This window comes from Myotis nattereri, assembly GCF_964212035.1.
Source record: "Myotis nattereri genome assembly, chromosome: 3".
NCBI classification, from domain to species: domain Eukaryota; kingdom Metazoa; phylum Chordata; class Mammalia; order Chiroptera; family Vespertilionidae; genus Myotis; species Myotis nattereri.
In genome coordinates this window covers 213,909,089-213,929,648 of record NC_138077.1, presented here as the reverse complement: position 1 = coordinate 213,929,648, position 20,560 = coordinate 213,909,089, and the positions used below count along the sequence as shown (strand labels likewise).

Here is a 20,560-nt window from a genome sequence, read left to right as displayed (position 1 = left end):
CTTTGCGGCTGGCTCAGTGGTGAGCGCTGACCTATGAACCAGGTCAGGGTTCCATTCCTGGTCAGGGCACAGGCCTGGGTTTCGGCCTCGATCCCCAGTAGGGGGCGTGCAGGAGGCAGCCGATCCACGATTCTCTCTCATCATTGATGTTTCTCTCCCCCTCTCCCTTCCTCTCTGAGGTCAATAAGAAGATATTTTAAAAAGGAAGGAAGAGCCCAGGGAGCCAGATCGCCCGTTTTAACGCCGCTGCACTGCGGGCAGAAGCAGGCTCTCCCAGGGTCCGAAGTGCTGACCGAGCCGCTGAGTCGTGGATTCTCTTTGCTGATGGGCCACTTTGCCTCCCAATATTGCCAAGGCCCAAGGTAATGGGCACAGTGGCGAGACACAGATAAATAAGTGGAAATCAATAGCCTCCCAGCTGAGCAGTAACGTGTGTTTGACAATAAATAGCAAATTTCTTTACCTGCTTAATTAGCGGCCCATCGAGCCACTTCAGGACGCACTGAAACGCCGTCGAGTCCTTTAAGGGCTGGCGTGCTCTGTGTGGGTGGGGAGGCACCAGCACGTTCTGGTCAAAAATCTGGTGCCAGTCACGCATCCTGCCGGTCTGCGGGTCACTGGCCTCGGGGGTCACCTGCACCATCCCTGTTCAAAGAAATAAAAGAGTTGTAAGGACCACAGTGCTCAGAGCAGTTCTAAAAGTTCCCTACCTCCCACTGTATCCGAGGACCCAGCATCCCCTAATCCGCCTCTGCAGCCCCACCCTCCACACCCAGGGTGAGACTGGCACCCGCGCTGCCTTCCCCTGGCAAGCGTGCCTGTCTCGCTCCAAAGAACCGCTCTGCCACTCCACTCGGGAGCCAATCAGAGCAGGACTCTCCGGGCCTCGGAGACTGGCCCAGGGATGGACACGCAGGGCCGCTCCATGCAGCTGCGGAGGCACTCCCCAGAAGCTGCTGGGCCAGTGCGGGAGCCCCACCTTCACTCTCACAAGAAGCAGGCAGAGCAGACACCAGGCAAGGCCAGTGGGTCCGAGCACCAGCGGGACCCAGCCCGCCAGGCGGCCCTGCACGGGCGTAGTCTCCCGCTGCTGAAGCCAGCTGGGGGCAGTTTGAGCGTCGCCTGGCTCACCACGGGTGTCTGTGCCTCCCAGCCGGACGGGTCCACCCTTCCTGAGGGTCTTTTCAGCAGACAGAGGCCAGACTGTACACTGAATGGTGGGGAGAAGAGGCAGCAGGCTGGTCTCCAAGCCAGCAGCTCTGTACATGTGGTCCCCAAACCCTGGGGTTCCCCAGGCCAGTCAAGGGCTCCGCGAGACCAAAGCCATTCTCACATATCCAGGTGAGGCCTGCCTTTTTCACTGTCTGGACATTTTCGCGGGCAGAGCGAGGCCATGGCGGGCGCTGCGGGACTCAGCCCGGCCCTTGGCCAGGGGAGCCAGGCCTCCCCACTCACAGCGAGGTGATGTCCTCGGTGACACTGTGAAAAGGACACATTTCTCTCACCTCGGCCTGGAGTACATGCATTTCTAGCACTCTGTGATGGAAGGGGAAATATAGACGGGGCCGCACTCAGCACGGCCAGGGGTGAGCCTGAGGGGCGCGGTGAAGGACGGAGCAGACAGGCGAGGATAAAGCTGGGGCCGGGTGGGACGCTGCTCTCGGACGGAGAGACAGTGCCACGGCCTGCGAGCCGAGTCTTTATTTTATAGCAGATTCCACGAGGCAAAGTCAGGGCGGGTTTCGAATCCACTCAATTACCTGCACCTGAACTCTATCAAGCTTTGTTTTGGCAGCACTGACTGCACCTCCCGCAGCCCACATCACTCAGCCACGTGGGCCCACAGGTTCGGACCATAAGGTCAAGCTCACAGCCACAGCCTTTGGCCATAATTGTGCTTGGAGGGCTGGGACTTGCACGTGGCTTTGCCACAAGAGGACCATGTCCTCTCATTAGTCCGAGGCTTGAACCTGTCCAAATGCTGTGGCCGCTCTCCACAATCGACCAAAACTGCCAAAATGAAGGCATAGGTCACCCGGCCAGTGAGCCCTGCTCTGATGATTCAGGCTGCGAGCTGAACCGGCGCTTTGTTCCTAGGGCAACACTTGCACTGAAAAGAGCTGCTGAGAAACGAAACACGCTTATTCAGACTTGTACTTGGCAGGTACCTCTCCACCGTGAACAAAATGAGCCTGTCACTTCAAGGAAGACTCGTAATCAAAATCAAGTTCCAGGCAAAGAGCAGAACTGGGAAAGTCCGTTTCCTCTCCGTGAGCCTGGCAGCTCATGCCCTCAGACTTCTCGGAGGTGCGTAGTGCTGCAGCGAAAGCGATCTTTTGAAATTGCATGATTAGATGTGTCAGTATTTGGAAGAACCGCTTAACTCAGAGCCTGTTCTTTCCGGGGGAACATGCAGAACGACAGAAACTCCTGCAGGAGGAGCGGGTCCACCCAGCCTGTGGGACGGACCGAGGGACTTCAGTGTAGCAGGATGAGCAGCTCACTGGCAGCGGCAGACTCAACGCTGCGTCTGTCCGTCACTTGCAGATGTGACGCCTATCAAGGACCTGGGCGGGGAGGTCATCCTGGATTAGCCAGGTGGGCCCCTCATGGTCAGAAGGGTCCTAACGAGAGAGGCCAGAGGGCTCCAAGCAAAGGCCGGGGGACAAGGACGCAGGGAGCGATGTGGAGGGGCCTCTAGCAGCTGGAAAAGGCAAGGAAACGGATTCCCCCGGAGCCTCCAGGAGGAACCAGCCCGGCCACCCCGGCTGTAGCCCAGGGTGACAGGCCTTGGACTCCTGGCCTCCAGAACTGGGAGAGAATGAATCTGCGGCTTGAAGCCACCATCTGTGGTAACGTTACAAAAGCCACGGGACTCAGGCGTCCACACCCTGCAAGCAGAAGGGGCCTGACCAGTAGCCGGTGGGAGAGCCAGCTGCCCAGGAGGCCTCCTGGCGGCCCCAGGGTCCAGCCCTGAGCCCACGTGGTCACGGTACTTGCCACTTGCCCTCGTCTCACCAGCTCACCGGCCAGCTGCTTACAGAGGGGGCCTGCATTCCTGTGTCCTTGAGACCCGGCCACCATCAGAACTCAAACATTCCCAAGAGCAAATGGAACTTTCCATAAAGTTGACTCCCAAGCATTTTTATTTTTTTTTCAGAGAAATGTTGTTTCCCGTTGACTTTCCTTATGAAATCGGGAGGCTTATTCATGCGAAGCGAGTGCCCTAATGCACCGATGGGGCCTTGGACGGAGGCATGGCCCCCGCTGTACCAGCAGGACACACGCTGGGAAGGAGGTGCCCGTCTGAAAGGATCAGCCACCCAAACTCCAACCCTGCGTTGGCAGGTGGAGGCGGGCAGCACGGTCTGCGTGGGCGACGGAGGGAGAGGTGACCCGAGACCCAGGCTCCTGGGGGTGGAGCCCAGGCAGCTGCAGGGGCTGTGACACCCAGACTTTTCCCTTCCGGCCCCACAGAACAGCTGCCACCTGGCCCCCCGCCTCTCCGCCTCCACTCGGCCCTTCCCCTCGGACATCATGCCCTCTCACCCTCTCGACACGTGCTCACACACACACCTGGGTAATCCTCCTTGTCCTCCCAGAGTCAGACCAAATGCCACCTCCCCAGGATGAGCACCCCGTCCCCCCAGGGCTCCCCGCATGGGATCCCCACTGGAGTCACCACACTGCGCAGTCCCCATCGTCCTGCCAGACTGAGCTCCGTGAGGTCAGGACTAGGGACTCAGTGGGAATCCTGCTGATGATGAAGTAAACCCTCACATGCCGGAGGAGTGGGGGTGCTGCAGAGGGAGGGCAGCGGGTCTTGGGGGCTAGATGAAGAATGATGAGAAAAAGGAGGGTCCCATGCTTTCCCAAGAAAGGGGCCCAATGGGCTGGGGAGACACAGGAAAAATACAGCAGCTTTTGTGAGCCCTGCCATGAGCCAGCGCTCACACTTCCACATTTACGATTCCAACAGGGCTGAGATGAGCACCACCATTCCCCCCACAGTGAGGCTGCATGGCCATTCCCAGTCAGACAGCGGCCGGGACTGACTGCAAAGCCCCTTAACCATGCCTGCCCCGCGGTCCCGCCGAGGCCAGGAGAGGCAGAGGGACAGGAGGCCCAGGGGTGGAGGTCAAGATCACTGGCCAGGGAGCCAGGCGGGTCCTCTCCCTCTCAGACTCCTTGGAAGTCCTTTGCCCACCTTGCGTCTGCTTCCCACCTCCACGGTGAGGGGCTGTGAAGCTGCCGTGGTCTTTGCTGCTGCCACCTATTCAGCACGTCTACCGACACCTGTCTGACCTGGCACACACGTGTGAAGACCAACGGCCTGACTCCAAGAATCTAAAGATCCAGAGAGGCCCGGCCGGCGGGGCTCAGTGGTTGAGTGTCGACCTGTGAACCAGGAGGACACGGTTCCATTCCCAGTCATGGCACAGGCCCGGGTTTCGGGCTCGATCCCCAGTAGGGGGCGTGCAGGAGGCAGCCAATCAATGATTCTCTCTCATCACTGATGTTTCTCTCCCTCTCCCTTCCACTCTGAAATCAATAAAAAAAATATTTAAAAAATAAAGAATAAAGATCCAGAGAGAATGACAAGGGTTGAGGGAGCAGCACAGATGACAGCTAATCCAGCCTCCTTTCGGGGGGGGGCGCCTGAAAGCAGGGAAGAGGGAAGAGGAGGGGGCCCAGGAGCTGGAGTTCAGCTGGGCCAAAGTCTAGGGAACGGTATGGGAGGGTGGGAGCCCTGAGGAGCTGTCCTTCCCAGAAAAGAACAAGATCTTGAATAACAGACCCAAAAGCTTTGGAGGACTGTGGGGGAGGTGGGGGGGGTGGGGGGAGCAAGTGGAGATCTAATTAAGCACCGCCTGTAATTCCCTGGTTCAAAATAGACCCTTTGAGTACCTACCACGTGCCAGGCCCTGGAGAAATTGCGCTGACCACAGCAGACAGGCTCCCGACCCTCATGGCATGTGTACCTGGAGGGAGGGAGACAAGGACACACGTTAACGGGACCAGAGACACGGAGGGGTGGAGGGTGCCGTGAGCTGTGACAGACACCTGTAGCTACGACCACCTCCTTTCTAACTAGGCAAGCGGAGCCTGGACTTCCTGCACAACCAAGACGACACACAGCAACACAGGAGGAGGGAGTGGTCTGGGAACCCAGCGTCTATGGAGACAGGCGCTAAAGGGATGTGCCTGGGTGGGGCCTCCGAGCCTGAAGGAGGAGTGGGCAGCAGGGCAAGCATGCGGGCCATGGAAAGGGGCCAGGTGGTGAGCTCGGAGCCGGCCAGGTCAGCTGGCTGAACAGCAGAGCGTGAAGGCAAGTGCCATGCCAGGGGCGCTGGACACAGGCAGCGCGGTGGCCTTCTGCGAGGACTAGGGAGTCTGGAGATCTCCCTGGCAGGTGGTACCCACCGGGGACAGGCACCCATTGGGAATGGGCAACCACACGAGATGGGCACCCCTCCCTGGGGAACGCACCCAGGAGTAGTCCCCCACGGGCCTCCGGTACCGGAAGGCCGCTGGGGACGCCGAATCGGGGAAAACCAACGCCCGCCAAGATCTCAGCAAAAGACCAGACCGCGCTCCGCTAAAGCTGGGGACTGCAGAGGGACTCGGGGTCAAGGGGCAGAGGGCGGAGGGTGAGCCCCCAGGAGCCGAGGATACCCAGGCAACCAGCAGCCAGGGCCGAACCAAGTGTCACGGCGGAGGGGTGACATGCAACTGATGCGGGCACAGCCCTGCGCCCCGCCCGGCCGCCGCGCCCCGCAGGCACCGGGCCCCCGCGGAGAGACATACCGAGCATCCCCAAGCCCAAGCCCTAGACGCCCGGCCCGCTCAGCGGCCCAGCGGGTCGAGACCGTGTCCAGCCTCCCCCGCAGCGCCAGCCAACATGGTTCCGACTGTCGCTGCCGCGTTACCTAGGAGACCGGTCCGCTGCGCCCACGCCCACCCTGGAGTGACGAGGCCCACGGTCTCGAGGAAGAGATCCACTACAGACGCAGAGGCCCCGCCGCCAGTCGGAGCCGGCGGAGCCGCGGGCCTCGGGGGCCAAGAACCGGCCGAAGGACGCCCGGGCCGCTGCCACCGCGGGAGGAGCCTCGCGCCCTGGCCGAGAACCCGCCCCGTGTCATCGTCATCGGCCAATCAGAGCGCAAGTCGAGAGGCTCCGCTCCGCCAGCCCCAGCCAATCGGTGCGGTGGCGGGTCCGTCCTGATTTGCATGCTTGGCTCTTCCTCAGCCAATGGGAATGTGACTGGCGTGAATTCCAGCCAATGATGAGCTGTTAGAGGCGTGGCCCCGGGTGTCCCACGAGGTGAAGATGCTGCGGGCGGAACCTGGCCGGGAGAGCGGGATTCGGGGGCGCTAAAGTCGCCGGGCGGGGCGGGAAGGAAGATCCGGAGCGGGCACAGGATCCGGAGTTGGAGCCCCCAGGTGAGTGCAGGGGGCGACCCCGGCGGGACGCGCTGTCCACGGCCGCGCACCGGGAGAGCAGCGGCGGCCCCCGCGAGGCCTGCGGTGATTCTCCATCTCCTCTTCCCTCGCGCGTCCCCGCGCCCGCCTCCACCCTCACCTCCTCTCCAGCCGGCTGGCTCTCTCTCTCCATCTTCCCTCTGCCCCATCATCCCCCTTCCCCCATCCAGTCCTCCCTGGCCCGCCCTGTCTGCCGTCCCGCCCGACCTTTCAGCTCCCGTGCCCGACCCCGGCCCCAAACTTCATCCTCCCCCTGGTCCTGGCGCCCCTCTGCCCTATCTCGGTCCCCTTCACTCTTCACAGCCTCACCCCCACCAAGCCCCCCTTCCCATCCCCTCCCCAGGCCTCTGCGCGGCCCCGTCGGAGCGCCCCCGGTGCCAGTCCCCCCATCCCTCCAACCCTTTTGCTCCTGAAGGCTCACCCTGCCGGAGCGCTCTCTCCTGGTCCCATATCCCCATCCTCCCACCCGTTCTGCTCCCAGGCTCTCCCGCGGGCGCTCTCTCCTCCTTGCCCCACTCCCCAGGACCTTGGCACTTTCCTCCTGCACCCCCCACCCCCTCCCTGTGCCCCTGTGGCATCTTCAGGTTCGTTTCTCTGCCCACCTCCCTACCTGCTGCCGCTCCGGAAGGACGCGTGGACCCAGGGACTGCACCGCTGCTGCGTACTGCGGTAGCGGCCGCCGTGTGCCTGCCCACCTCTCCGCCTCCCACCCAGGCGCACCCAGCGCCGCTCCTGACTTTTGTACTCGGGGCTCCTGTGGGGGCTCCACTTTGCCTGGAGCATCCTGGGAGGGGGGCTCTAGTCCCTTAGCACCCTTTCCTGCCGTGCTCCCTGGCCACCATCGCCCTCCCCACCCCCACTGTCCTGCTCAGCCTCACTTTGTGATTCAGCATTTTCGGGGTGGTAACTTTCTTTGCTTCCTGGCATGATGGGGACCGGGCTGTGGGGCTGAGGGCAGGGGGTCTGGTCCTGCGGGTGGTGGGGCCACCTTAGGGAACAGACCTGCGCTGCCAGGTGCAGAGCAGGGACCAGCTCCTGGGGCTGGCTCTTCCGCCGGTTCATCTGTTGCCCTGTGTGAACCACATCCTGGGGGAGATGACATAAGTAATAGCTCCTGGGGGAAACGGGCTATTAGGCTTTATGGAAATTAATACATCACATCCCAGGCTCAGGAACACCGAGTTCTGGCCACAGCTGTCCCGCTATCTGTCATGTCAGGATTTCTTTCTCTGCAACTTCTCCTCCCCCTCACAAACCGCCAGCCCCCTCCAATGCCAGGAGCCAGCGCCCCCTCTGCTAGGGAAGTCGGGCTGAGGCCCCATGTTGCAGGGTTTGGGGACCTGGGTGGGGAGAGTCCCATCTGCCTTCCTGATTGTCCCCCGGAAAATGCATTCACCTGCAGAGCCCAGGCTGGTGGCAGTTCCTGTGCCCTGGAAGTGGGGGGCCCAGAGGGCATTGGCTCCCCAGGTCATGTCCATAGAGATAGGATGCTCTCCAGGTCCACCCCCGCCCCCCGCCTCCATGGCACTGAGAGTGTCTGGGCTAGAGCACATTCCCGCCTCAGCAGCAGCTGCTGGGGGCTTCCTATAGGACACCCAGGTCCAGGCCTGTGTCTCTCTCTGCTCTGCCAGTCCACAGACCTATGGGCACTGCCCAGCACCTGGGGACTGAGCCAGGCCTGGAGGGGTTGGGCATGAAAAGTGTGGAACCTGGCCTCACGCTCAACGCCCTTCTGAGCTGGGGTGTGGAGCTGGGTGGGGAGAAGCTGGCACGCATGGGATTGAACACTGGAGGGGGCACGGTGGGACACAGGTCTTGCCTGGTGAGGGTCAGAGGGCAGTGAGCTCTGGGCAGGGCAGCCCGAGAGGCCTCAGACCCTGCGGCTTTCTGTCTCTCCTTTCAAGGACCTTCTAGCCCCAAACGACTGAGGAGGAAGTGAGAGGCACGAGTCTTGATTTGCCGTTTCCGGGAGGGGCCAGGAGGGGGGCCTCCTCTAGCTGGAGCAGGAAGGCCTCCCCTCTGTCAGAGCCCAGGCGACGGGCTCGTGTGCGGGACTGACAGCAGGCAGCGTGTCCTTATCCTTGACTAAATTCGCAGTGACCTTCACGGAGCCAGAGCAGTTTTCTGGGGTCCCTGAATAATGGGTCAGAGCGGGGTCAACTTCATATTCGGGGAGGACCGTCTCTGAGGGTGTCCAGGGCCCGGGACCCCACACCGCTCTCCACCCCTCTTCCTGCCCAGCAGCTGGGGCTAGTCACAGAGCTGCCAGCTTCCCAGCCACCTGCCCCCTCAGAGGAGTCAGCAGAAGCCCAGAGTCAGTGACTCCCTCCAGTTCAGCTGTGGCCTGAACTGGGTGTTCCCCATCCTCCTCAGATGTGATGTGTTAATTTGCATAAATGCTAATGGCCATTTCCCCCAAGAGCTATCCTTATGTCATCTCCCCCGTTCATTCAGCGGCAGGGGCGGGGCCAGGTTAGGCCCCTCCCCTCCTGCCAGTTGGAGCCAGGTCACTTCTTTGGCTCTGCCCCTTGGAGGAAGCCAGCCCCGTGGACGTGCAGACCTCGGCCACCCTCCGGGAAGGCCACTTTGGAGGTGTTGACGGCAGATGTGGAGGAAGCCAGCACCCTGGGGTGTGTCCGAGTCACTGGGGGGGCTGCTGGGAGCAGAGAATCCTTGTGACGCCATCCTGCTGGCCTGTCAGGTCCCCAGAATGAGGACACTGTGATGCTCAGATGTCAGAGAGATGGCAGGGCCCGGCCACTGGGCGGGATGACAGGGAGGAGAGATTGCGCTTGCCACTGACTCCACAGCGGGTCTTGTAAATAACCCTGCGGGGTAGGCTGGTTAGCCAGGAGGGGGAAACTGAGGCACGGGGCAGTGGTGAGCCGGCCTCCTGGCTCCGGAGGAAGCCATGTTTCTGTTCCTGCTGCGCCCCTCCTCATCAATCCTTAGCCCCTCCGGACGTCAGGGATCGATCCCAGCTCCCAGGGGTGTGGAAACTGCCTTTCTCGCGAGTGGGAACCCCAGCACGCTCAGCCCCCACTCACTGTGTGCCCCCCTTTCTTGGGGTGACTCTGAGGAGGCGTGGTCCTTGGCTCAGCCAGTTCAGGGGAGAAGAATGGCGCAGGGGCTCCCTGAGAGCACACCTGGGCCGGGGGGATGTCACCCATGTTCATCTGTTCACCGCGTCACTGTGAGGGTAGCCCGCAGCTCTCCGTGAGGCCTGGCCTTGGCAGGTGCCATCTCCCCGCCAGGTGTGCACGCCCAGGGCTGCGTCTTCTCAGTCCTTTGCCATATCCGATGGGGCTCAGCGGGCCTGCCTCCTCTCCCTGCCTGCCCTGGGAGGCTCTGGCCCCGCACCCCAGCCTGAGGGTGCCCTGCACCGCACACCCCACTTCCCAACGCATAGCCCTGAGGGACGGAGTCTCCGGAGGCCACGCCCTGCACTGCCCAATGGCCATGTAGTTAACCCCAGAGACATCAGAGCTAACGCCTTGTGCCACGCCAGCACAGCCAGGTTCGACGAGCCTGAGAGGGGGCGGTGAAGGATAAAGCTGGGGCTGGGTGGGACGCTGCCCTCTCTGATGTAGAGACAGCACCACAGCCTGCGAGCCGAGTCTTCATTTTATAGCAGATTCCAGGAGGCACAGCAAGGGCGTGGTCACAACGTTCTCTCGGGTTTCGAATCTGCTCAGTTACATGCACCTGGTCAAGCTTTGTTTCCTTGCTGCACCTCCCGCAGCCCACAGCACTCAGCCACGTGGGAGCACAGGTTCGGACCATAGCCTGTCCAAACACTGTAGCCGCTCTCCACAACCCCTCCCCGTACCTGGCACCTGCCTGCCCCGTACCTGGCACCGGCCTCCCTCATACCTGGCACCGGCCTCGTGAGCTCCCTCCTTGCAGGCAGCCCGTCTTCTCTCTGGCTCCTGCGCTCAGCACTCGCAGAACTGAGTCCCAGTGCCGTGTGGGATGCAGGTGAAACAGGGCTGGAGAAAGGGAAAGGCAGGCGCAGGGGGCCCTCGCTGGGCCTCCTGTCCGCGCCACAGATGCGGTAGGCGCTCTCCCCACCGCGATCTGGAGCCCTGGCTGCTGCACATTGAGACCCGTCACCCGACCGAGGTGGAAGCCAGGCGCACGTCTCTCCTCAGAACCCGCCCCAGCTTCCAAGACGAAGCAGCAAACCGTTCACGCCCAGGTCCGTTTCCCCAGTAAGCACGCGACATCCCCACATCCCGGGTCCCAGCGACGCAGGATCCTGCTCACAGGGCCCTCTGTCACCGTCTTGACCCCTGGTCCCGGGGGGAGGGGGTGGGGACCTGAGGGCCTGGCCCTCTCCCTCTCAGCCACTTGGCCGCCGCCTGCGTCTCCCCTTTTTCTGGATCAGCGAAATGGGATGCGCTGGGTGGAAGCATCGGGACAGTCCCTGGCACAGACACTCAGTAGCGTCACTTCTAGTCACAGACTGAGCCCAACCATTGCCCTCCCTGGTGGCTCCCGGGACAGCTGGACAGAGGGTCGCTGTGCGCGCACAGGTTGGTGGGAAGAAAAGTCGCTTTTCGGGTTAACGGGTCCCTTCGGGCATCCGCTCGTCTGTCCCGTCGGCAGTTTCCACGGTGCGTGATTCTGTTTCCTGCCCTAAGAAGCCTTCCTGGGGACACTGTGAAGTGTGGGGTCAGGGCTCAGCCTTCCAGCTGCACCGATGGCTCGGCATCTAGTGTGACGGCAGAGAACAGGGGACACGTCGGGGCCACAGGGAGTGGGGCCCAAAACAGTCCCCAGGGTCCTGGAGCAGCTCCACCAGCTCCTCTCTTCACCAGCCACTGGGCGAGGGGTGCCGAGGCCGCACTTTGAGAAACACTTCCCAGCTCTGTTTATGGGTGAGCCTTCCCGCTCCCTCCTTAACACAGTGCAGGAGGAAACGCCGATGGTGACAGCCCTGGCGAGGGCTTCGCCGGCATCTTGGGTTCTCTGACCCGGAAGCCTGCGTGTGTCCTGGGGAAGGACCCCTGCGCTTTTGTCAGCTTGAATCTCAAGTCACACTGTCTCCGGTGCGCGGTGCGGGGTGTGCATGGTGAGGTGCTCTTGTTAGCAGCGTCCCTTCTCTTGGAACGAGGTTTGGTTGGGGAGCTGGCTGTCCCAGCCTGTCCCCTGTGGTGTGGAGGAAGCAGAGCTTGGCCTGTGGCATCTCGCCCTCCTCCGCCGCCCCTGCCCCCCCGCCCCCCCTCCCGCATCTCCCCTTCCCCCAAGCCTCTCCCTGCTCTGCGGCGCCCCCCACCTCCCGGGATTGCCTGTCCCTGTCAGTGAGGAGGAGGTATTTTTAGTCGGCCAGGCCAGGAGGTGTTCAGGTGTCAGGGACAGGAGGCCTGGAGCCATCTCCATCCGTTTGCTCCTCAAAGGACACACGATGCCCAAAATAGGAACTGCGGGGCCTAAGGAGCAATTGCCACCCCCCGCAGGGAGGGCCGTCACCCCGCACACGCGCCTGGAGAAGGGGGGCCGTCACCCCGCGCACACGCTCCTGGAGAAGGGGGGCCGTCACCCCGCACACGCTCCTGGAGAAGGGGGGCCGTCACCCCGCGCACACGCTCCTGGAGAAGGAGGGCGGCTGGGTCAGGGCTGGCCGGGCCGCCGAGGCACCTGCACCAGAGCTGCCTCCGGGACTTTCTCTTCATCCTGAAACACGGGTTTGGGAAAGGCGGCCCGGGCAGCTCCCGTGGCACGTGGACCCGCTGTTCTAACGAAAGGACCCATTTAGCGGGACAGTCAGCCATCCTGGGCCCGATGTCGCCCGGAGGAGCCACATGCTCCCCACCCTGCTTTGCGCCGGCCGGGCCTGGCGTGGATTCGCTCCTCCCCTCTCTGCCCGCTGCCCGCAGGGCCCCCAGTCGGCGGGAGGAGACGCGGGGTCCAGTGCACAGGGTGCAGGGGACTGCGTCACGTCCCGGGCAGGAAGGACAGGGTGGCCTCCTGGGTGGGGAGGGCTGCGTGCAAAGGTGCAGACACAGCGGAGGGTGCTGGGGAGAGACATCGGGCTGCGTGAGGATCTGGGCGCTGTGCATCCTTAGGAGACGCCTCCTGCTCCACAGGGAGCTGAGCTGGTCCTCCATGCTCCTGGGAGGAGGGTCGCTAACCAGGGCCCTACAGCGAGCCCTGATTCCCTCAGGGTCCCCTGAGCTGCTCCCGCTGCCGTGGTCACCACCACCCTACACACACACACACACACACACTCAACACACACAGACACACACTCACACACAGAGACTCACACACAGAGACACACAGACACACACACGGCCTGTGTGACCACTGGGCCCTCGCTCCTGCCTCACCCAGGGCTGGAAGGTTCTAGCAAAGCCCACTGGGGTGTCGCTGGGAGGGATGCAGAAGAGAGGGTCATTCCCCACTGCCCTGCAGCATGGTAACCATGGGCAACTGCTGAAGGTGCCCAGTCACCTGCTGGGCTGTATGGGTGCTAAGGGCCTGGCTGGGCCCCAGGTCTTCCCAGAGGGTCCCTGGGCAGCAGCCTGTGTGGGCAACAGGTGCAGCCCCGAGTACCCTCCCGGCCTGGGGACCTTCCCCCAGGCCCTCCAGGGAGAGAGGCCCCTGTCCCAGGCTCAGGCGGAATCCCCACCCCTAAAGCAGCGGGGAGCAGGCATTGAGCCCATTGGCTAACCCCGCCCTCATGGGCTGGATTCCGTCCAGCATTTCTGGGCAGGGGTCCCGGCTCCTCCAGGCCTGAGGCCTCAGGGAACTCTCCTCACCTTTTGAGGCCATGTAGGGCCTGAGTCCAGCCTCCTTGTTTTAGGGAGAGGGAACTGAGGCTGGGGGAGGAACCGTACCTGCTGGCAGAGTGGGGTCACCGTGTGGGGCCCCACCAGTGTCCCGTAGGTCACTCTGGGCACGGTCCTTGTGGTTATTGTAGCTGATGTCCAGTCCCTCCTTGACCGTGTGGCCCGTGAGCAGGGGGGGCGTGTCTGTCCCAGCACTTCTACACCCCAGCTCAGCCCTCAGCAGGCACACAGCAGGAGTGGGCTCCCCCAGAAGGTGGAGCCACGTGGAACTGGCACAGGGAGAGTGGCCCACCCGGCAGGAGCCGCCCTCTGCGGAGCTAGGAAGGGGTGTGGTACCCCAACCCCGGACTGGGCAGCTGCCGCCTAACTCGGACCATCAGATAGCAGAACCCCCGGCAGAAAGCAAACCTGTACCCAACGCTCCCTAGGGCCCTGCCCATGCATCAGCCCCTCCTATGGAGGGTCCACCACGCATCGGGGGCTCCAGTGCCCCCCAACCCAGGCCCCTTCCTAAGCCAGATAGTCCTTCGGGGACCTGCTCATTTCCCGGCACATGTTGGAAAACTTTGTGGGTGTCAGGGGCAGGACCCCCATGAAATGTGGAAAGCATCCCCCCCCCCCGCCCCCGGGCTGGAGGTGCAGGCGCCCGACCCAGGCTGCCCACAGCCTCCACAGTGCCCACGGCCCCCCGGGCCCGCCCGCAAGCCTGGACGGCTGGTCACCCCAGCTCCCTTCCGGTGCTGATGTCCAGGGCTCAGGGCTGTGGAGGAGGAAAAGGCCACAGTCCTGACTCTGAGGTATGATCGGAGGAAACGAGGTCCTACCAGTGGCCCTGGCGCCGCCCTCGGCCAGGACTGCTCCCCAGCCTCCCTTCTGTCCGCTCACCGGGCCCAGGCGCTGACCTGCAGTGCACCCGCCGCCTCGCGAGCTGTGGGTCCTGAGGCTGAAGGCGAGGGACCAGCCAGGGACTCCTGGGGACGGGCAGCAGCCGTCCCATCACGGGCTCCCTGATGTCATCTTCCGCAGGCCGGGCACTCCAGTAGCGCTTTCCCCCAGGGCACGCTCCTGCCACACCCTGCGCAACAGGCAATGCCCCAGGGAGGGCAGAGCAGCCACGGCCTCTGGGGCCTGGCACCCAGCCAGGCATAGCAGCAGGCGGGACACTCCCCAAGGCTGGGACCACGCCAGGTGCTGAGGCAGCTGTGGTCCTGAGGCTGGCATCCTGGGCGGAGGGCCAGGGGCGCCCAGCCGCCTGGCATCTGGATGCATGCGCTCTGCCTGCTGCCCCGAAGAGACCGCACACTCAGGGTTTTACAAGGAGCCGCTTAATTATGCAGACAGTTCCTCCTAACTGCAGACTGTCCCAGGGCGCCGGGATTGAGTGGTCCCAGGGGCAGCCAGAGAAGGGCGGGTTTCATGAGCTGGTCTCCAGGGGAGAGGGCCTCCCGGGGGAAGACTCTACAGCTCAGAGCCTTCGCCCCTGCAGGAAGGAGCAGGCACTTCATCTGAAGCTGGAAAATGGTGGTGGTGGTGGTGGTGGCAGCGGTAATGGTGGTGACAATGGTGGTGATGGTGATGATGACGGTAGTGGTGATAGTAATGGTGGTGGGGATGGTGGTGTTGATGATGAGGATCAGGTGGAGGTGCTGATGGAGATGGTGGTGATGGTGATAGTAATGGGGATGGTGGTGGTGATGATGATGGGCATGGTGGGGATGGTAGTAATGGTGATGGGGATGATAGGGATGGGGATGATGGTGGTAATGATGGGGATGGGGATATGGATGGTGGTGGTGGTGATAATAGTAATGGGGATGGAGGTGGTGATGATGGTGATGGTGGTGGTGATAGTTATAGTGGTGATGATAGTAATGGGGATGGGGATGATGGTGATGATAATGGTGGAGGTGATGATGGTGATAGTAATGGGGATGGGGATGGTGATGGTTATAGTGGTGATGATAGTAATGGGGATGGTTATGGTGGTGATAATAATGGGGATGGTGGTGATGGTGGTGGTAATGGTTATAGTGGTGATGATGGTGATGGGGATGGTGGTGATGGTGATGGTTATAGTGGTGATGATAGTGATAGTAATGGGGTTGGGGATGGTGGTGATGATTGATGGTGATAGTAATGGGGATGGGGATGATGATGGTGATGGTGGTGGTGATGGTTATAGTGGTGATGATAGTAATGGGGATGGTTATGGTGGTGGTGGTGATAGTAATGGGGATGGTGGTGATGATGGTGATGGTGCTGGTTATAGTTATAGTGGTGATGATAGTGATAGTGATAGGGATGGTGGTGATGATGGGGATGATAGTAATGGTGATGGAGATGGTGATGATGGTGGTAATGATGGGGATGGGGAGGTGGGTGATGGTGGTGGTGATGATGATAATGGTGATGGTAATGGGGATGGGGATATGGGTGATGGTGGTGGTGATGATGGGGATGGGGATGGTAATGGGGATGTGGGTGATGGTGATTGTAGTGATGACAACAGCAACAACTGTCATTTGTATCAGTAGCTGCCACTTGTCCCAGATCTGCTCTTTGTTGGGCCTCTGCTTAAGCCTTGCAAGCATTTACTCTTTTTTTAACATTTTTAAATATTTTTTAAAATTTTTTAGAGAGAGTGGAAGGGAGAAGGATAGATAGATAGAAACATCATCAATCTGCTGCCTCCGGCACACGCCCACCCATCCCCACCTCCCACAGGGGATTGAGCCTGCAACCCGGGCCTATGCCCTGACCAGGAATTGATCCGGCCGCCTCTTGGTTCCTGGGTTGATGCCAACCACTAAGCCGCCCGGCCAGGCCAAGCATTTACTCTTCATCCCCAGCTACACAGAAGCAGGCCTGTGATGAGCTGTGCTCGTGGGTGAAGCAGCTGCTGTGCCTCCCCTCGGGTCACACAGCCACCAGAGGACGGCCTCCCGGCCGATGCCTCGCCCACCTCACCAGCAGGGGGGATGCTGGCCCTTGGCCTCCGTCCTGGGCCAGGGCCCCGGATGCCAGTAAGGGGGACCCCCACTGGCCCCCGGCTCCAGCTCCAAGCTGCAGAGCCTCCCAGGGGATCCCCCTGCTACCAGGGGTCTTCCTTTCCCTGCGCATGCACACAGCCCCCCCTGAGTCTGAGGCAGGAATCGTGGGGTTCAGGGGAGGGCCCCCTCTCCACTTGCCTCACGCCTTCCCTCCTGCTGGCGGAGACACGGGTGCTGTCCGCCGCCTCCGTCCGACGGGCGGCAGAAGCGCTTTCCTAAGAGGGAGGCGCACACCATGACCTGCGCGTGACAGCCTCTTGCTTTCCCTTAAGTCGCTACACGGTGTCTCCTTGGGGTCACGTTGCCTCACGTACAGGGCCTGTCCTCACCTCTGCTTCTAAGACCCCTGGCAGTGGATTGGGGCCCACCCTGGTCCAGGAGGGCGTGTCTGCGAAGCCCCACCATGCTGGCCACCCCCTCCCGCTCTGGGTGTAAGCAGTTAACACTCCCTCCTGCCCCCGAAACGAAGGAAGCAGCTTGGAGCCTGTGCGTCTGTCCATCCGTCCATCCTGGAGCCGGGCCACCGCTGCTCCCTCCGTGTCAGCTGCTCCCAGCTGCTGAGTCAGGCTCCAAAAGCGGTCATGTCGGGCATCACGGGCATCACGGGCATCACGGGCATCACGGACAGGGCTGTTTGCTCTCTCCCTCCCCGAGCCCGTTCTTTCTACCTTGGCTCCGTGAAAAGGCTTTCCGTCTGGCTATGGGGCGACACAGCATTTCCTCTCCCCTCCCGTGGAGACCCCCACAGGAGCGGGGTACGCCGCCCTCCCCACAGACACGGCATCACTGTCGCTCCTGTCCTCGCAGGAAGGGGGGTTGGCATGAACCTGGACTCCTCTTTCCTCTGTCCCTGGCGGGTAATCCCGCTCAGAGGTGGATCGGAGCTTCCATATCTGCTGCTCTGGCAGGTATTCGGGTCATTGCAGCCGCTGCCTCGGCCTGGGAGGTGCCAGGAATGTAGCAGCCATGGTGGCGGTGGTGGTGGAGGTGGAGTTGGTGGCGGAGGCAGTGGTGGCTGCAGGTGCCCTGGGCTCACTGTGGCTCCACGGGGGGTGGATGCGTTGCCACAGCCCCGAGGTATGAAATGGCTCCTGTGACTCACAGAAGCCTGGAGGGAGAGCTCAGACAACATCACAGGGAAAGGGAGCCCCAGGAGGGAGGTCCTCAGCCCTGCCCCGGGGCCCCCCTCTCCCCCCCTCAGCTGTCTGGGAGCAGAGCTGGGAGAGGCCAGCAGGTGGGCCTGGGGGTCAGTGGGAGGCCCCTCCCGCCTGAGGCTGCCGTGTCTGCAGGTGGCGGCCGTCCCAGGGCTTGTCTCCCATTTAGGGCGGCTGCTGGTGACTCAGCCGTCCCTGTCCTGACACGGTCCCTGGAGAACGGAAACCTAACGATTATGGCTTTTTAACAACATCTCCAGAGCCCCAAATCAGCACCAGCCATGAAAACACCACAAACAAGAGAACTGTCCTTCGTAGCTGTCTGTGGGTGGACGGGGTCCCGCCCGGGGGCTTGAGCACATGACGAAACAGGGCAGGGGCAGCAGACTCGGGCAGGAAAGGGCCGCAGAGGCCATCTCCAGGCCTCATGGGCCAGTGGTCCTGTCACAACTCATCAACTCCGCTGTGCGAAAGCAGCAGAAACAATATGTGAACGAAAGGGTGTGGCTGTGTATCAATAAAACTTTATTTATAAAAACAGGTGGGGGGCCGGATTTGGCCATTAGGCAGACCTCTGATCTATGACATGGAAAAAAGGGACAGCCACGGAAATGAAATGAAGACAAGTGATGCCCACAGCACTGCCCTTGAGGGGTCATTGTGTGTCAGGAAGGGGTCCCCTCAGGTCCAGGGTGACCCCATGCTGCCTGCTGGCCAAGCCCCTGGCCTCACTGCCGCGGGGGTGCTGGGAGGAGGGGGGAAGGTGCAGAGGCCCTGTGTGCTCTGATCCCCATTAACGCGCTTTCCTTTGCCAGTCAATCTGAGTTACCGTCGCCCGCAAAGCGGGGGCCTGATTAACCTGTTCCGGTAAGCCCTGGGCCCTCCTGCCACTCACTCTCCGCGGTGCCTCCCCGGGACAGCCGGCCGCGACGAGGCCGCTACCTCGGGTGCCTTACATTCTGCGTGTCTGTTTTGTGATTGGCGTTGCTCACACAGACTGTATGTTCTCGTCCTCACACCTGTGATGCAATAAGCGTAGCATTTTAAAAGGCTGCGTGTGCCGCCTCATGAGCAAGGCAGACGAGCACCGGCCCTCGGCCTCTGCAGGGAACACGGCTCAGAGACGCTGCGCCCGCGTCCCCTGCACCCGGTGACCGTCCCGTCCTGCGGAAAAGGCGGGTTTGGTGGTTGGAGGCCCGGGGACATGGAGTGTCCTCCTGGTGCCGTGGGCAGAGGAGGTGCCAGGGGCCCACCTGAGCAGCAGCCGGGGGCCGTCACTGGGCAGGCTGAGCGCGTCCCTCGTGAGGCACTGGGATGAGGGTTTCGGGCGCTCATTCACGAAGTCCTCGCCCAGCCCCAGGGGTGGCACTGCCTGTTGGCAGCCACTGCAGACAGCGGAGGAGCCGGAGGCCCAGAGTGGGTCAGTGGCTGCCAGCGTGGTCTATGATGTTGGACATGAAATCAAGACAGAAGTGATGGTCCTGGGAGTCCCGTCTCTGAGCCACAGCCCACGGCTGCCCCAGCAGAGAGGGAGCCACAGAGCCACCCCACCCCAAGGGTGAGCTCATCGCCGCTTTCCTAGATCGGGGGGGGGGGGGAGATAAAGGCAGGAGCCAGGGCTGGGGTGTCTCGGCAGGAGCCCACTTGAGGGTCCAGGCGGGATCCTTTCAGGGCCCACAGAGCCAAGCCCTGGGTTCGATGAGGTGTCTCTCCATGGCCTTTCTTCAAGTTTGGGAAATTTGCATAGTGTGTCCCTGGGGAAGTGTCTCCCAGGAAAAAACAGAGTTTCAACCTCGAAGGCTTGCATTTGCACGAAGGCTCTGGGAGGCCTCCCACACGTGACGCGATGCGACTCAGGTGTGGATCGTCCGTGGGGCAGTGCTGAGCGCGCACCAGTAAATCCCGTGGACCGGGCCGTGGCCCTGCCTCCTTCATCGCGCCCCCTCCGCAGTGAGGTGTGGAACGGGGATGGGCAAAAGGCTGCAGATCCCACAGCCACCCAGACGTCTGCCTTCTGGTGTCAGTGATTAGGGGGGATGAGCGTGTCCAATCCTGGAGAGCAAGCTCTGATCCCCTGAGATGAAAACGCAGACCCCAGAGCTGGCTGGGAAGCCATTAAACCACCCGACATCCGCCCAGCAGAAGACAAACTAAATCCCAGGAACCGGGGGTGCCGTGGAGCTGCGTGGGGCGCTTTGCAGGGACACGAGAGGTAAAGTCCTGGACACGCCCAGGAGCCGGGGGGCAGCGGGGGCAGGGAGGTGCGTGGCCCAGAAGGCTATGTGCGAGTGGATGGGGCCGTGGGCGCCCAGGAATCTGCCTCTGCAGGAGTGAGGGGGCCTCCTACTCGGCACAGGGACGATGGAGGGGGGTCGTCCCGGGTAGGGCTCGGCCAGCCTCTCCCACGGAGGACCAGAGTGAACATGTGTGGGCTTGGGCACAGCAGTGTGGCCAGCCACTCCGCCTGCCGTGTCGCAGGAACGCGGGGTGGACAGCACGTCCTGGACTGAACGTGTGTGTCCCAGGATCCGTACGTTGAAGCTCGGATCCCGACGGGACGGCATTAGGAAGTGTGGCCTCTGGTGGTGCTTAGCTTTAGGGGCGTCCTGAGTGGGGGGTGGGGGGTCCCACGGGGGGTGGTAGCTTATAAGACAGGGAGAAACCGGGAAACCAGGGCTCACCGCCCGCCTGTGAGGACAGCAAGGCTGTGGCCGCGTGCAGGCCAGGAAGCGGCGTCCCCAGAACCCGAGTCCGCCGGCACCTTGATCTTGGACTCCGGCCTCCAGGACTGGGAGGGACACGTCTGCTGCTGGCACCCCCACATCAGGCATTTCTTAATGGCAGCGCAAGCTGACCAGGTGACAGCGTGGCTGTGTGCTCCTGCGACGTTATTTATGGACACCGAGATTTGAAGTCTCATTTTCTCCGTGTGCCATGCAATATCATCGTTTTCTCTTTCCTCCGGCCACTGAACATGCAAGCACAGGTGTGGAGAGCGGCCACAGTGTTTGGATGGGTTCAAGCCTCGGACTAATGAGAGGGCAGGTCCTCTCGTGGCAAAGCCACGTGCAAGTCCCAG

The 20,560-nt window shown here is 62.0% G+C and overlaps 2 protein-coding genes across 4 annotated transcripts in view; one reads left to right on the top strand and one right to left on the bottom strand.

The window, feature by feature from the left end:
- NPHP4 (nephrocystin 4) overlaps positions 1–613 on the bottom strand; it is a 52,861-nt gene extending 52,248 nt beyond the window's left edge. The window contains exon 1 of the mRNA XM_081085495.1: positions 464–613. Coding sequence (XP_080941621.1) covers positions 464–598 — 135 coding nt within the window. The 5' untranslated portion in view covers positions 599–613. The remainder of the gene's footprint in view (positions 1–463) is intronic.
- A 5,699-nt stretch (positions 614–6,312) lies between these two features.
- The window catches only part of KCNAB2 (potassium voltage-gated channel subfamily A regulatory beta subunit 2), a 63,192-nt gene continuing 48,944 nt past the window's right edge, over positions 6,313–20,560 (top strand). For 2 of the 3 annotated variants that reach the window (XR_013995637.1, XM_081085485.1), the window contains exon 1: positions 6,313–6,444. The gene's annotated coding sequence lies outside the window, so the exon portion shown is untranslated. The remainder of the gene's footprint in view (positions 6,445–20,560) is intronic. The other variant, XM_081085486.1, reaches the window with a different exon arrangement.